We start from the raw sequence: 13,726 nt of genomic DNA on the forward strand, positions 1-13,726 counted from the left end.
GCAAAACAAATACGTACAAAGTTCACAAAAATCTGATGACTCCATGTTTTTTTTTTTAAAGAGACAAGCATGGGAGACGTTATGAGACACCTTCCAGATCTCTCGGTCTGACTCAGTGACTTTTCTCATGCCCTACAGGAAGGATGTGGGACTTGGCTTAGTCTTCTAGGATTTCCGCCGCTGCTGACTACTACTGATAAACAGATAATCCACATCATGAAAACGTTCTTTCCGGCCAGTGAGTTTAACTTTCCAAAGGAAAGCAATGCACAGTCGATGGATGCATCCCTTGCTTCCTGTCAACTGAACAACAATTTATGAGCATATGGAGTTGGCAAATCTTGCCAGAATCCATGCAGCACACAACAGGACAACGGGAACTGACGCCTTCGTCCCATTTCTTCTTTACTCTACTCTGTGTATGCTGCATAGATTCCAGCATCATCTGTCAAATACAGCTCATGAATTATTTATCATATCCCTTGCTTTGCGGTGTTTATGGAATTCTGTGTGCGTGCTCTTTTCTCTAATTTCCTTTGTCTTCCTCAGAGGACAAATATTCTCAAATGCTGAATAATACTGCAGTCTATCTTCAACACTGACTCCTTCTCACTCTCCAGGTGACCATAATGATCTCCCTCATCTCCTGCCTGGGAACCCCTCTCAAAACATCTGTCTGATCCAGTCAATGCGCAAGATGTACATTCCGTTCTGAATTCTGTGTTATTTTTTTCACGTTATGATTTATGCAGGAATTACAGGAACTTATATTCCACCAGAGGGAATTTATCTGAAACCACCTTCATGCAAAATCTCTCATTTTCGGCTAATATATTTGTTAAGACATTAAGCTTTTGCAGTCTAAACTCCACTTTGTTCCATGCATGAACTCTTATTTGGTGCGGGAAGGATATGATCTGGGATCAAACCACAGAATAACGTTCTTTAATTAGAACTGTCGTACTGAGCTGCGGCTGTGGAAAAGGGAAAGTACAGGTGTGCAAGCTCAACCTTTTGTGTACAAAAGAGAAAAAAGGGGACAGCCCCCAAGCTTAAGCTGTAAGCAGGCTTGTTCATAACATAAGAAAGTGTTGTTTCTCTATCACATCCAGACTGAGCTATTGGGGTTTCATTGGAGCTCAGGGATAGTAAACAGAAAGGAAATGGAAGCCCGATAGACCATCATCTAGAACCGACATGGCAGATCCTGGCTAGATCCTGGTCAGGACAGAGGGGAAACTAAATATAGATATGCAATTGTGATGGCCACCTTTCTGGATGATTGTCTGCCACCAAAGTTCTGCTGGTCTTGGAGAGCTGGTGCACAGTCTCAGCATAGTCTTCCACTGCCTGCTCCAAAATCTGGTGTTTCTTCAGCATGGAAACAGCACTTTGTTCATCCTGAAGTGATAAGGGAGAACACCATGTTACTTAAATTGGCACAGTGATGGAGGGAGTTGTTGCAATATGTACATAGCTAAAGCCAAAGGTATACAAATATGTGCAATCTTGTGTTATTTATTGATTTGCTTTGATTACGTTCTGGGATTCGCTTCTACAACTGTAACATGGGATTGGAGACACCCTGTCTTGCTACAAATGCTGATTTACAGATTACAGGGACTAAATTCTAGCATCCATTTGAATGCTATATAAAGCAATATTGTAGCAGGTAGGGTCATAAATCACAAGGTCCGATGTTGGTTAGCCACCAGCAGGCAGGAATGCAAAGGGTTCAGATAAGTGATTGGCAAAAGACTGCAAAAGCAATCTAGTATAAAGCTGTCATTTACAAGAGTACTAAAACCTAATATTGTAGGTATGATTTACTAACATGAATAGCCACACCACGGCATGAATGCCATGAGTGGTACAGACAAAGTTGGTTTGTGACACATCTGAATAGGAGCATAGAAGCATACCTCAGTTTACAAATTTAATGAGTTCTCTGGGATGTTTCGGATTGCGAAAAATTCGCAAGTCGAAACATGGTTTCTCACAAGAACACGTGCATGGGGGCGACGCTATAAACCTCCAGGCGCAATGCATCCTGGGGAAACTTGCTTCGTATTGAGAAAAAAATTCATAAACCGAGGCATTATTTTCAATGGATTTTCTTTCGTAAACCAAAAATTACGTTAACTGAGGCGTTCGTAAACTGAGGTACACCTGTATATGTGTGCTTACATATGGGAACTTGGGCACAGAGGTGCTTTGGTAAATTTGCAAGCGGAGGTGGCTTACTGCAAGGATACTTATGGCTAGCCTCCCCCGGCCCCAAAAGAGTTTAAAAATGTGGACAGTTAGATTGATCCATACCAACAAAAGTGTTTGATCAGTTTCAACTTCTATGAGAAGGTCTTCTGTAATGGCTCTTAATTGCCCATGGAAGACCAAACAACTGTCAAATACTCCGCAGTACAACAGGAGAGCTTGCAGCCATATAATATTACAATATATAGAAATGAGTTTCTCTCCCAGCTACAAAAAGGATTGCAGTCAAGCTCCGAGAGACCAGGGAAATCCCAGGGAGGTTATTTGTCAGAACAAAATTACCGGATTTTCAAGAAGTTATAAGGCCGGGAAAGAGGAAGAGTCAATACATGGATGTGAATCCAGATCAAAAGAGAAGACTGGAGAAGGTCAAATTAGATCAAAGGTTTCTCTGCTGTAATTTTTCTGTGAATCACCACAAGGAACAGAAGGAAAATCAACCAAACCAAAGATGAACAAGGAAATTCACAAGCAAACCAAACTGCATTTCATTTCATTTTTGTTTTTCCTACACAACCAAGTGCCTGTGTGTCGGACAAGAATAACCTCTTCTAGGTCCACCCTAAAAATAGCGCTAGAATCCATAGCGTGCAAAGCATAAAAGAAACAGCAACTGACAACGAAGGAATTGATTTTTAAAGTGGTTTGATCATGTTCTAAAACTGACCTCAGCAAGTGCTCCCTGAGAAGCATTAAGAGTTTGGGAACATGAGACAGGTATGGGCTAGTTTGCTCCAGCTACTCTGAGCTGGTGCTTGTACTGTCTAGTTTAGCCACATGAGTGGGTTGTTTTGTCAATAGTCAGAACCTTGAAATCTGCTGATCAAGGCTGGGTGGGAGCTGTTGTTTCGCTCTGTGTGTGCCATAACATGATGTCCGCCAAACCCAGACTTCTCACACAGACGAAAAAGATAGAAATGAGGGAGCCTTCAATCTAAAACGGCAAAAACAGGAGCAGGCATTGCTGAATTGTGAATCCTGCCGTAAATGGACCATGCAGAAGTGATAAATGTTATCCGCTTATCTCCCTTTACCTAGGTAACACTCTGGGGATGAATCAAGAACATGAAGCTGCTTGACACAGAATCAAATCATCTGCCTTTTTAGCTCACGACTGTCTGCACCGATGGCCAGCATCCCATCAAGAATTCACTTCCCAGACCTATCAGGCAGGAACAACAGTTGCTGAACAGGAACGTTTCCCTCAACAAGCATGTGCTCTACTGAGCCAGGGCTTGTTTTGTAAAAATGCTTCCGTCAGTTTGGCGGAAGGCAGTACTGCTAATTCAGCCTATTTCAGTCCAGTTGAATTGGGATGGCTCTCAGCTAAGGGCTGCTTCAGACATGAATATTCATTTCAGCAATCACACCCTAAGAGGTCATGCAAGAGCGTTAAGGGCCTGCACAGCTGGGCCACCACTGGGTGGGAAGCCTCAAACCGTTGGGTCAAATCTTTCCTTCCTAAGCCCACTAGACTTCCCTAGACAGCCATGTCCCCTCCTCTATGGCAACCTTATTTGTCGGTTGGTATGCTTCCCCCCCCCCAACTGTAATCAAGCGACATGCTTCTCTGAAGGCTTAGCGACTGTTGGTAAAAACTTTGAGATGAAACAGGCTCGCATTCCCCACAAAAAAAGTCCCCCCTCCCACACCCAAAAACTGTCCTGAAACTGAACTTGGGTTCATGGGCAGAAAAGGGGTCACCACCAAGAGATCTCCCAGATTGTTAAATGTGGAGAGTTTCTGTGCATTCTGCTTCCTACAGGCCACGTCCCCCCTGAGAGTCCACTCACCTTAGCCTTCTCCTCGGACATCATGTACAGCTCCTGTTCGCTCATCCAGGCTTCGGCCTCTGCAGCATCGAAGTAGTACTGCTGGGCTTTGTGGGACTCCTCAAGGCGCTTGTGGCGTTTCTCGGTCTCCTCTATCAGGAGGTTCCACAGCTGCCGCAAGTCTGCGAGCCGCTGCTGGATTGCTTCGGCGTTAAGGCTGCTGTCTGTGACGATATTTTGGCTCCTTTCGAAAACGTCATCGATACGAGGCTGGTGTCCCTGGATTTCTTTCTGAAGTGTCTAATGTGGGGAAATTCAATACTCACACTGGAAAGAGCTGACTGAACAAACACTAAAAAAAAAGGCATCCAAAGGAAGCCATCCAAAAGCACAGACACCCAAAATGCTCTGTGGCAAAGTGAGACGGCAACCATTTTGGACAGGAACAGCGTTTCCACAGGTCATTTCAAGACAGCTGCCTCAAAGCTGGTCTTTCTGTTATTCCTGTCACAGGGATTAACATCTTTGTGGCAGTTTCCACATCAGGCCTCTTTATTTTAGAGTACAACACCTCTACAGTCCTTTTAAGGTGAAAGGCAGGGTAAAGATATTTTAAATAAATAAACAAAATCAATAAGCACAGCTGTCAGTAGGATCTTGTTGTGTAGCCCTATTTGCACAATGGGAGTTGTGCAATCTGGTTGCAGCAGATTGTTGCTAATTAAAGAGTTCCTTTTAAAAAAAATTCAGGCACATGCAATGGCATAAGCTTCTGCACACCCTGAAATAAAAAATGGAACTCCTTAATTAATGGCGATCTGTCACTGCTGCCAAGCATATCACTCCTGTTGTATAAGTGGGGCTAGGAAACAGGAGACTAGCCAGTGTTTGGGTTGGGAGCATACATTTATATTTGCCCCCCTCCACTTGCCTTTTGCCCAAAACAGGGGCTAGCGTGCCCCTGCATAAATTTCCAAACCTGCCAGAGTCCACCACTGGTGCAGAGAGTCACAGCATGAATGAGTGTGTAACTCGATCCAGTATCAAGTGAAACCTACCCGTTAGCTTGTGATAAGGAGTGGTATGCACTCAAATGTACTTAGATGCATGTACTTAGATGGTGCCTCCAGCTCGGTCCCATGTTCTGTGAAATGGGTGTAACAGTTCTGACATACTTTTGTTGTTTAGTCATTAAGTCATGTCCGACTCTTCGTGACCCCATGGATCAGAGCACGCCAGGCCCTCCTGTCTTCCACTGCCTCTCGGACATACTTATTGTTGACATACTTAGTCAACAATAAAAAATGGGTATAACACTAACGAAAAGTAAAGCAAAAAAAAAAAAGAAAAAAAGAAAGGAAAGCGTGCTGCTTCAAGCGGTTTAAAAGTTAATTATGCAGGCTACACATTGTTGTCATTCCCCTCCCGCCACCGCGAGCTGGGTACTCATTTTACTGACCTCAGAAGGATAGAAGGCGGAGTCAGCCTTGAGACGGCTACTTGGGACTGACAGTTTTGGCTGCAGTATGGCAGTTTAACCACTGCGCCATGAGGCTCTTGTAAGTAATGAGAATAAGATCACAAATACAACACATAAGCCTTCTAGCCTAGAGCGGAGTGACTGCGTACAGTGGGGTCTCTACTTAAGAACTTAATCCGTATTGGAAGGTGGTTCTCAAGTTGAAAAGTTCTTATGTTGAATCTGCATTTCCCATAGGAATGCATTGAAAACCATTTAATCTGTATCTGCTCTTTTCCGTCCATAGAAACTACAGTGGAACCTCTACTTAAGAACTTAATCCGTTTTGGAATGGTGTTCTTAAGTTGAAACGTTCTTAAGTTGAAGCAAAATTTCCCATAGGAATGGACTGAAAACCAATTAATCTGTTCTGGCTGTTTTTTTGTTATGTAGAGGTGCGTTCGTACATTGAAGCATTAGTTCCCATAGGAACTAATGCAAAGCTGGTTAATACGTACTCTACCACTAGGGGGAGAATTTTTTTTAACCTAAGATGACCTAAGATTAAAAAAAAGAGCAGGAAAGGTTTTTTTTTCCTGTTCTTATCTTGGATTTCTGTTCTCAAGTAGAAGCAAAATTTAGCAAATGGAGCTGTTCTTAAGTTGGATTGTTCTTAAGTAGGGACGTTCTTAAGTAGAGACCCCACTGTATCAATGTGCTGCAGGTCGCATTCCTTATGGGCACAGCCTAAACCTCCCTTGACATTTTGCCTGCTTGTGAACTACTGATTACTTAGGATCCAGGCAACTTCAGCCACTTACCTGGTTCTTCTTAATTAGCAACTGAACGGTCTGAAGGTTGTGACCATGATCGGTAGATGTGGCAATGGGCATTCTCTCTCCAACCCATAACTAGAAGGGTGGGAAAAAAATGGAGTGAATAATATTTTCTATTAAGGGGAAACGAAGTATAACAAGAACTAAAAAAGATGCAAAGACAGCACCATGTTCTGGTGAAAAGCCGTCTAGAAATCAGGGACCGGCGCAGAGTTCCCACCAACTGGTTTTCACAGCAACGTTTACACTCACAATTTCGTCTTCCACATCCCTGTTGAACTGATGGATTTCCTTGGAGGCCAACAGGTGGGCCTTCCTGTTGTTCAGGGGTTCTAGCAGCTCTAAGAACTTCTGCTCCACAATGAAGCGTTTGCCGTCAACTTCATCGGTACTCTTGCCTTCCTGGCTCAGTGCTTGGGCCTGGCTCTGCAGCTCCTCAATCTCCTTCTTACGAACATCCATTTGGTTCTCAAGCATCTAAAGTGGGTTGAGGGAGGGAAGAAATGTGCATATTTACAAACTAGCCTCTTCCAGACTCAATGGAAGCTGGCAGCTTTCAATTTCACAGGGCAGTGAAAACCCAGTCTGGGTTTTAGCCTAAACTTTAAATGAGCTATCCAAGGTACTGAATCTAATTGGGATATGAGTCTTATGACCATGAATGGTTCCTGGAGAATCTAGCTTTTGTTGTTTTTCTTTAAATGCCCAATCACTTTGGTCCAACAATGGGAAGATCTGACATTTCCAACAGGTACTTTTTGACAAGTCTCCAGGACAACAGCCCTCCTGCTGTCCTCATCAAATGGGACTGGTACAAAGACAATGGGCCACTAAGTTGATCTAACAAGACTACAGTGAGTGGCAAAGCTCCCATCTGTTGCTGCTACTTTTACATGGCAGACGATGCCCTGTTCAGCTTGATTCCAAGGAAAAGAGAATGCTAAATGCTGCTCAAGATAATCTTTTGCCTAAATTTTTTACATGTTCCTTTTCTTGTGCACACGAACAGAAACGCTTAAACTAAACGGAATTAGGAATCTTCTGTGCTCTGTGGTTGCAAAAGCAAATGAGAATGCTTCATGTTAAAAGGAAATAGAAACAGATTTTTCTTTCCACCCCTAATGGTGAGACCACTTTCCCCTCTGCTCCTGAAAGAAGCACGATCATCTACTTTTCCCATCCATCCCTTCACCTGTTGTTTCTTCAGCAGAATGTTGACGCTGGTGAGGTCCTTGCCATAGTCATCTGACTGTATCTGGCTCTCCAAGCCGTTCAGCCACTTATCCAAGTCCGCACAACTCTGGGTGAAGAGCTCCGCCTTGTTGGCATCAAAAAGCCGCTGGGCTTTGGTCTGGGTGGTGCTTTCCAACTCTTCCCACATCTGATGCAGTCGGGTTATTTTTTCTTTTACGATCGCTTCCGTTTCAGGTTTCTCAGCAATAAGTTGCATCCCTTCCTGTAATCAAACGGAAAACAACCCGGAATATCTAAGGTTCTCATGCAACACCGGTCTGGATAACAGAATGGAGTGCTCCTGAATGACAGGGAGTTCAGCCAATTTATTTATTTTTATACCACCCAGCGGGCAACCCAGGCCACTCTGGGCAGTTAACAAAAATACCATAAAATAGAATATAAAGACAAACAATACAAACATCCAGCAAAATAATAGAATCACTTTCATTCTTTTCCTACAATGGCTCTCCAGATCTAAAGCAAGTGGGACCAGCTGGGGAAGGAAAAAAATGCAGTTTCAGACTGAACAATATGGATTATCTTTATCATAAAAAGGTAAAGGTAAAGGTTCCCCTTGATAATTTGTCCAGTCATGTCCGACTCTAGGGGGCAATGCTCATCCCTGTTTCCAACCCATAGAGCTAGCGTTTGTCCGTAGACAGTTTCCATGGTTACATGGCTAGCGCGACTAGACACAGAACGCCGTGACCTTCCCACTGAGGTTGTACCTATTTATCTACTCACATTTTTACATGCTTTTGAATTGCTAGGTTGGCAGGAGCTGGGACTAGCGACGGGAGCTCACTCCGTCATGTGGATTCGATCTTACGACTGCTGGTCTTGTGACCTTGCAGCACAGAGGCTTCTGCAGTTTAACCCGCAGTGCCACATCCCACCTTTATCATAAGATAAGCATTTTTCAAGTCAAGACAACACATGCAGATGTCAGGTTTCAATGTTCATCCACAGTTGTGTGTCCAAGTTTATAGCACTCCCTCAGTACATTGGAGCGGAATTGTTGCAACACATAAAATGACTATCAATCTGTCAAAGCTGGCAACCAACATGGCATTGTGTATTTCCCAGGCTAAATGGTCTGAAATCTGCCCTCTTTCTCTCAATAGATGGTGTCTCTTGAGTCACAAACCCTGAACATAAACAACTGATGGAAGGTCTCCTACCTTTTCAATTTTTTCAAGCCATTCTTTGTTTGAACCAAGCTCTGCCATGAAGGCTTGGTGTTTCAGCCACTTGCTATGCAGGTTCCTCGCTTCATCATAAGACATATCCTGCGCTGTAAGCATCTTCTCATTAATCCAGAGGGACAGCTGAAAAACAAGCAGAAAAATGTCATTTTCTGTGCTGTTGCTGTGAATACTTTAATGGGTGCCTTCAGCCACATGAACTACCTTGACTACTGAAGTCTTGCTGATAGCACCATACTGTACGATGGTGGCTTACAACATGGATTTAAAGAACAGATGTAGGGTGGAAGTCTATGGATGTTCATGTAGCATCTGCATAATGTGCTTTTACTAACAGCAGCTAATTGACAAAGTGCGCAAAAGGCACATTTCTGTTGTGCAGCTAGTTGGGCACACGACCAAGCACCTCATCGATTAGCCACAAATAGCAAGAGCCAGTTACACAAACCTTCCATGATTACCAACAGGATTTTGGCCACTGTTGTACAAAACACAGTAAAATGCAATATTAAAATGCTAGTAAATGAATCAATGTGCTGAAACAAACGCAGAGCTGATACAATTTAAAAGTCATTTTTAAAATGCAAGGACAAACGAAGGACAGGACCAACCCACTGTTAAAAGGCTCTTCCTCATTAGCCAATCTGGAGCTAAAGGCTTGTCTAAACCAAAACATCTTTGGCAACATGCAAAGGGGGGAACAGCCCACGCTCCTTGAGAAGGGAGTTCCAGAGCCTCAATGCAACCACCAAAAGGATTTCTTCTTTGTTTCTATCTCTCTATTTCTCTTTGTCTCTGTGTCATAACCATTAAATGTTTTTTTCTCTGTCATGCCCTTAGCACAATAAGGGACCCACCTTATCTTCTGTATTCCTCTGCTTCTATTTTTGTTGTTTTTGTTCATTTTAAATCTGTATTTTACTTGTCTCATGATTTCCCCCCAAAGAAATCATAAGCTGTTCTGAAAAGATCCGCAATAATGAATAAAAAAAATCCTATGGTCCATGGAGCCTTTGATTCTTTGGCTAGAAGGATAAGGAGAAAAGATTCTCTTCTGCACAGCTATTAATGATACAAGACTCCCGTCCTCTCTGACATTCCCTACCCTCCATCAAAGCAGACGGCGCTGGATGGACCAATGGTTTGACTCCCCATAAGCAGAGCGAGGGCACAATTGCTTTTGATGAATAGTGGATTCTGGGAACTATAATTTAAAAAGAGAGGAATGTTTGCAAGATCTGAGCATAGAGCTGTTTTTACATTCAACTGCTAACCTATATTCAGAACCCCTGTGCTGTGCAGATAACTCGGGGGTTTCCTGGCTTTGGCTTTGCTCAACTCAAGTGTTCCATTGAACACCACACACGCAAGACCATACTCATGCAATGGGACTTCCCCTTGCTCTCTCCCCCCCCCCCCCCCGGCCTCCAAATCTGCTCCAAAAGGTCATGGAGCCCTCGGAAGACCATGTGGGACACACACAAAGAGCTTTAGGCAGACAGAAGGCGAGGGGATCTGTTCCACCAGTGGTTTCAACTCTGCTGGCAGAAGGACAAGACCGGATGCCACCCAAGGCTGGGTTTTCATCTTCTCTTACTGGCATGGAATTTCTCCTACATGACTAGGCTTCAGTCCCACTGGCTATTCTTTTCTGTTCTTATTTTTCTTTAATGCCTAATGAAAACAACACTGTACATTTAGGAAAGGCTTCTAAAAGCTGCACACTGTGTATCTTTTCTGCCAACTACCCCCAGAGGAAAACAAGGGGACAGATCGGAGCTTTGCACACACACACCCTCCCCAGCTCCAGCTCAGCCAGGCAAGAAGAGTGGACTGGAGCGGGCTGGCAGGCCCAGACACCCTTCTCTCTGGCCAACAAAGACCATGTTTCATCTGTTCATGAACATTTCCAAAGGTCACTTCATAAAGGGCTCGTTAAGGGTGGCAATAAAAGGAAAATGTATAATTGCCGGAATTAGAAGAATCTGCCTTTCAGTGGGCGCTAACAAAGATGCTGTTCATAAGCCGGAGGAAAGGTTCTCACTGGGGTTTCTTTCAAGCAGGGGCTGATCCTCCTGTCCTCAGGGCAGATCCATGTTTTATTTGGTGCCATATTTTCCTGACCCGTGAAAAGAGTGAGCGCTCAGCCTCCAGTCCAGAAGATTGTGAGATGAGACACTGGGCAGAGGGAGGATAAAGGGCCCCCACAAGCTAAGAGGACTTTAGCAGTTGGATAAAGCCTTCTTAGCTTCCACCCATTATGTCTGCACAGTTGGGGCAGGAAGATACCAAGCACGAATCTCGTCATATGCTAATCGGTTAAAGGCAGCAGAGGTTCAGACAGGTTGGCTATTTGTTCCCTTCCCCCAAACAACCAAGGTCCAACCTGAGATATCAAGCAATATCAGACATTTCCTCTGAAAGATATGACCTCCTGTCACTACTAAGCACCATCCTTATTCCTAACATGACTCTGCCCCCTCAAACTGCCAGGTACAGTGGTGCCTCGCAAGACGAATGCCTCGCGGGATGAAAAATTCGCAAGACGAATGGTTTTGGTGATGGGGTTGATGACTCGCAAGACAAATGTTCCTATGGCCGTGCTTCGCAAGTTGAATGTTTTCTGTTTTTTTTTTTGTTCCTGCCTCATGTTTGCTGATTTTTAAATGTTTTTCTATGATATTTAAAAAGTTAAAGTTTTTTGATTGAAATTTTTGAAATCATCTGCACAATATGTATGGCTTTAAAGAGCATTAATAAACCCTTTGTAAACCAAATTTGACTTTGTTCTGACTTTTTTTGCCCACAGGAACGCATTAATTAGCTTTCAGTGCATTCCTATGGGAAAACATGTTTCGCAAAATGAATTTTTCGCAAGACAACATTAACCACGGAATGTATTAAATTCATCTTGCGAGGCACCACTGTATCACTCTTTGACTTCTGTGGTTCCCCACCCCCCATCTTGAGGTTGCTTCCCCTACAAAGACTGGCAAACTTGCTTTTTTGCACTATAACTGGCAAAAATATCTATCCACAGTACAGCTAGCTGAGGTAAAAAACTCATTTTAAGGAAGTCAACTATCATGAATTTGCCTTATACCAAGTCAAACCACAGGTCCATCAAGCCGGGTCCTGTCCATCAAAAAGGGCTATCCATGGTTCCACAAGCTATATTGATGCTTTTCCTAACTCTGCTTAAAATATCTTGAAATACCTTTCGCTGCAATGCAGTGCTCAGTGGAATAGCTGTATCTGAACACAAATACATGTAGATTTGAAAAGAAATCAGCATGACAAGATTTTAGGGTTCTGCAGACTTAGCATTCAGAGGTAAACTCTTTTCCATATTTTGATGAGGGGAAAAAACCATACAAATGTTGAATTCATGTTCTTAATGACATTATCTGGAGGAGCAAGTCAAGGGGGCTCCCTTTTATTTTTAAATAAAACACTGCTGTCTGGCAATCTTCCACAAAAACAAAACAGAACTTGGGTATTCCTTAGGCATTGGCTACCATTAGTGATTACTTAGCTTCTTAAGGGTTGATGGCTATCATCTATTGTAAATTAATGGATAAGAGACAAATGTAAAAGGGAAACACAAACACAGAGAGAGATAGAGAACTGTTCCAAGTACATTTTGTTCTTCAGGAAGGGAGTGGTCTTCTCTATACATACTAACAAAGACAAACCTCTTGGCAATCCTGAAGAAGTTTCTGAAGATCTCTGTTGTCTTTTAATCTCATCAGAAGCTCACTGGCCACCTCACGGTTCTTCTTATGTCTGTTTTAAACAATAACAAGGAAGCAGTTTTTCAATGTGGAAACAATGAGGACACTGCGGTTTGAACTATTACAAGCCGCTTGAATGGAAGCTCTGTTACAGCTCTGTGCATATCGCCTAATATTTGGACTTCAATCAGTTCTCTAATTGGGAAGAAAACTGCCTGAAATATAGGATACAATGCCAGGTCTCAAAACTTTTCCACACAATCAAATGAGACAAAATGTGATGGCGTGTGGCAGGGACTTTGACAGAGAACAGAGTTGGCATGAGGGTCTGTTCCATGGAGCATGGAATTACAGTATGTATGTATGTATGTATGTATGTATGTATGTATGTATGTATGTATGTATGTATGTATGTATGTATGTATGTATGTATGTACGTACGTACGTACGTACGTACGTACGTATGTACAGTGGGGTCTCGACTTACGAACTTAATCCGTATTGGAAGGCAGTCTCAGGTTGAAAAGTTCTTAAGTCGAATCTGCATTTCCCATAGGAATGCATTGAAAACCATTTAATCCGTATCTACTCTTTTCGTCCATAGAAACTAATGGGAAGCTGCTATTCTGCCTTCTGCCACTAGAGGGGGATATTTTTCTTTTTGAAAGATGACTTAGCTTTAAAAAAAAGGGGAAAAAAGAGTTCATAACTCGAATCTAAGTTCGTAAGTCGAGTCCATATAGTCCTATGAGAGCGATTCGTAAGTCGAAACGTTCGTATGTCGAGAGCCCACTGTATGTATGTATGTTGTGTGTGGGGGGGGTGGAAGCATATTTCCTGTATGTTCTCCACAGCTTAGACAAGGCAATTGTTTGAAACACGAGGTTCATACCATCTTGAAATTGTCATTTATTTAAAAAGTAATTTGTTCCTAATGCTCATTATAGTGCTTAGCAAATAATTTTGTAACTTTCAACTTATAAACCACCCAGAGGAGCGCATGCACGAATGCGATGGTGTATAACTTAAAAGAAGGAATAAATGAATTCTTGTTACTTGTTGCAACGCTAGGAAAATAACTAACTACTTCCAAAGTTAATAACTTTTTTTGTTAGTCCTCTTTGCAGAAAAGATTTTGGGCAGATAATAGAATGGCATAATACTTGAAAAATTACAGTTAAAAGGTTTTCAAATCTCCTTTGAAAAGTAG

The 13,726-nt window shown here is 42.7% G+C and overlaps 1 protein-coding gene across 7 annotated transcripts in view; it reads right to left on the minus strand.

The window, feature by feature from the left end:
- SPTBN1 (spectrin beta, non-erythrocytic 1) overlaps nucleotides 1–13,726 on the minus strand; it is a 243,093-nt gene that overhangs the window by 31,445 nt on the left and 197,922 nt on the right. For all 7 annotated transcript variants that reach the window (XM_072987493.2, XM_078382288.1, XM_072987500.2 and 4 more), the window contains 7 exons: nucleotides 12,478–12,568; nucleotides 8,759–8,905; nucleotides 7,534–7,797; nucleotides 6,594–6,818; nucleotides 6,327–6,416; nucleotides 4,068–4,346; nucleotides 1,271–1,401 (listed from right to left, as the gene is read on the minus strand). In XM_072987493.2, the coding sequence (XP_072843594.2) occupies nucleotides 1,271–1,401; nucleotides 4,068–4,346; nucleotides 6,327–6,416; nucleotides 6,594–6,818; nucleotides 7,534–7,797; nucleotides 8,759–8,905; nucleotides 12,478–12,568 (1,227 nt within the window). The remainder of the gene's footprint in view (nucleotides 1–1,270; nucleotides 1,402–4,067; nucleotides 4,347–6,326; nucleotides 6,417–6,593; nucleotides 6,819–7,533; nucleotides 7,798–8,758; nucleotides 8,906–12,477; nucleotides 12,569–13,726) is intronic.

This window comes from Pogona vitticeps, chromosome 1 (assembly GCF_051106095.1).
Source record: "Pogona vitticeps strain Pit_001003342236 chromosome 1, PviZW2.1, whole genome shotgun sequence".
In the NCBI taxonomy this organism is placed as follows: domain Eukaryota; kingdom Metazoa; phylum Chordata; class Lepidosauria; order Squamata; family Agamidae; genus Pogona; species Pogona vitticeps.